This window comes from Microtus ochrogaster, chromosome 16 (assembly GCF_000317375.1).
Source record: "Microtus ochrogaster isolate Prairie Vole_2 chromosome 16, MicOch1.0, whole genome shotgun sequence".
Classification (NCBI taxonomy): domain Eukaryota; kingdom Metazoa; phylum Chordata; class Mammalia; order Rodentia; family Cricetidae; genus Microtus; species Microtus ochrogaster.
Window position 1 is genome coordinate 9915590 of NC_022018.1, and position 1550 is coordinate 9917139.

A 1550-nucleotide genomic window follows, 5' to 3' on the forward strand; every position below is an offset into this window, starting at 1 on the left:
GTGGGAAATGGGTAGCAAGGCTCCGTGTCTACGAATCCTCCAGTAATTCAGTCACTTGCAGGCTCTGGGCACCGTAAGACCAGAAGTCTCTGTCTTTCCTTAGCTCCTCCTGGCCTGAAGTGTGCACACACAGCAGTCTGGGGCATCTCTCTAGAAGCATGCACAGGGACCCACTGACAGGAGGGTGGCTTGGTAATAACCTGGAAAGTTCAGATATGTTCCCACAGAAGCCTCTGTTTGTCACAGTTTGTGGTCTTGGGGGAGGGGATGAAAATCCCAGAGTCTTGTCTACAGTAGTATAGTTGGGGGACATTTATAGGTGTATTCTCAGTCTGTGGAACCCCAAAAGCCCTGGGCAGCAGGTGGGCTGGCAAACCCGAAGGTTTAAAGGAGAGAACCATGAATCGCTCACCCCCTGGTATACATCTGGTCAGCAGCAGTCAGCAAATGCCCAGTTTCCCCAGTGGTTAAAACCAAAGCCAAAATAATTTCAATTTAGAGCATTTTCTGACCATGACTGAAAGAAGAGGTGAAATTAACAAGGGGTGGGGTATCTGTTCATAGGTGTGCAGGCAAGAAGGGGAAGCAAGTGGACCCCAGGAGAGAGAGGTCCCCAGGGTATGGCTCTGTACCTAAGCTATGAGACCCCTGTTGCCATTTCTACCTGCCTTGGATCTCAGCACTGCTGAGACATGCTCTCTTCTCTGAATGGGAAGTGGAGCCCAGGGCAAGAGGGCTGTGGCACCTGAAGTTCCTGGCCTGGCAGCTGGAGATGTCAGTCTTTCCACGAGTGCCCTTGTCCTGATTGTCTACAGTGGAGTAGGAACTGTGTCAGGGCTTGGGTCAGGCTTTTAAAACTTCCTCCCCTCCCCTTCTCATAGGCATGGCAAGCCGACTGCTGGGGCCGTCGCTTGAGCCTTACCTGTTGCCGGAACTGACCAGATATGACTGTGAGGTGAACGTCCCTGTGCCGGGAAGTTCCACACTCCTGCAGGGGAGAGACCTTCTCAGAGCCCTGGATCAAGCCACCTGAGCCAGGGCCTTTGGCCGGGCATGCTCCTGCCCGGCCATCCTGTCTTGCCAGCTTCACCTTCCGTCTGTGTTGCAACTAGGTATATCTAACACCAGCACACTTCTTAAGAGATGTACTGACCGGGCTGGTCTGCCCAGGTCACCAAGCAGTGGCCTTTATCTGACATGCTCACTTGATTATCTGTGTTTTAAAAATACATACTTGTTTTACCGTCGATGAAAATGTTCTGAAATTTTATAAGATTTCCCCCTCCCTCCCTTGACTTATTTCTAATTTATATTCCCCAAAGGTTTCTCTCTCACACTCAGTATCCCTACTAACAGTCATGGTGGATGTTGGCTCTCCTGCTAGGGAAAGCTTTGGCTCCGTTCAGCGGAAGTGCTTTTGTCATTGTTGCCAAAGAGAAGAGTTTTCCTTTCCGAGCCCCACTGTGGATTCTCTCTGTCTCTCTCTGTCTCTCTGTCTCTCTGTCTCTCTCTGTCTCTCTCTCTGTCTCTGTCTCTCTCTCTGTCTCTCT

The 1550-nt window shown here is 50.8% G+C and overlaps 1 protein-coding gene across 1 annotated transcript in view; it reads left to right on the top strand.

Moving 5' to 3' along the window:
* Window positions 1-1524, top strand: part of Epas1 (endothelial PAS domain protein 1) — an 81920-nt gene extending 80396 nt beyond the window's left edge. Inside the window, exon 16 of the mRNA XM_026782970.1 lies at window positions 882-1524. Coding sequence (XP_026638771.1) covers window positions 882-1033 — 152 coding nt within the window. The 3' untranslated portion in view covers window positions 1034-1524. The remainder of the gene's footprint in view (window positions 1-881) is intronic.
* Window positions 1525-1550: the final 26 nt, after the last annotated feature.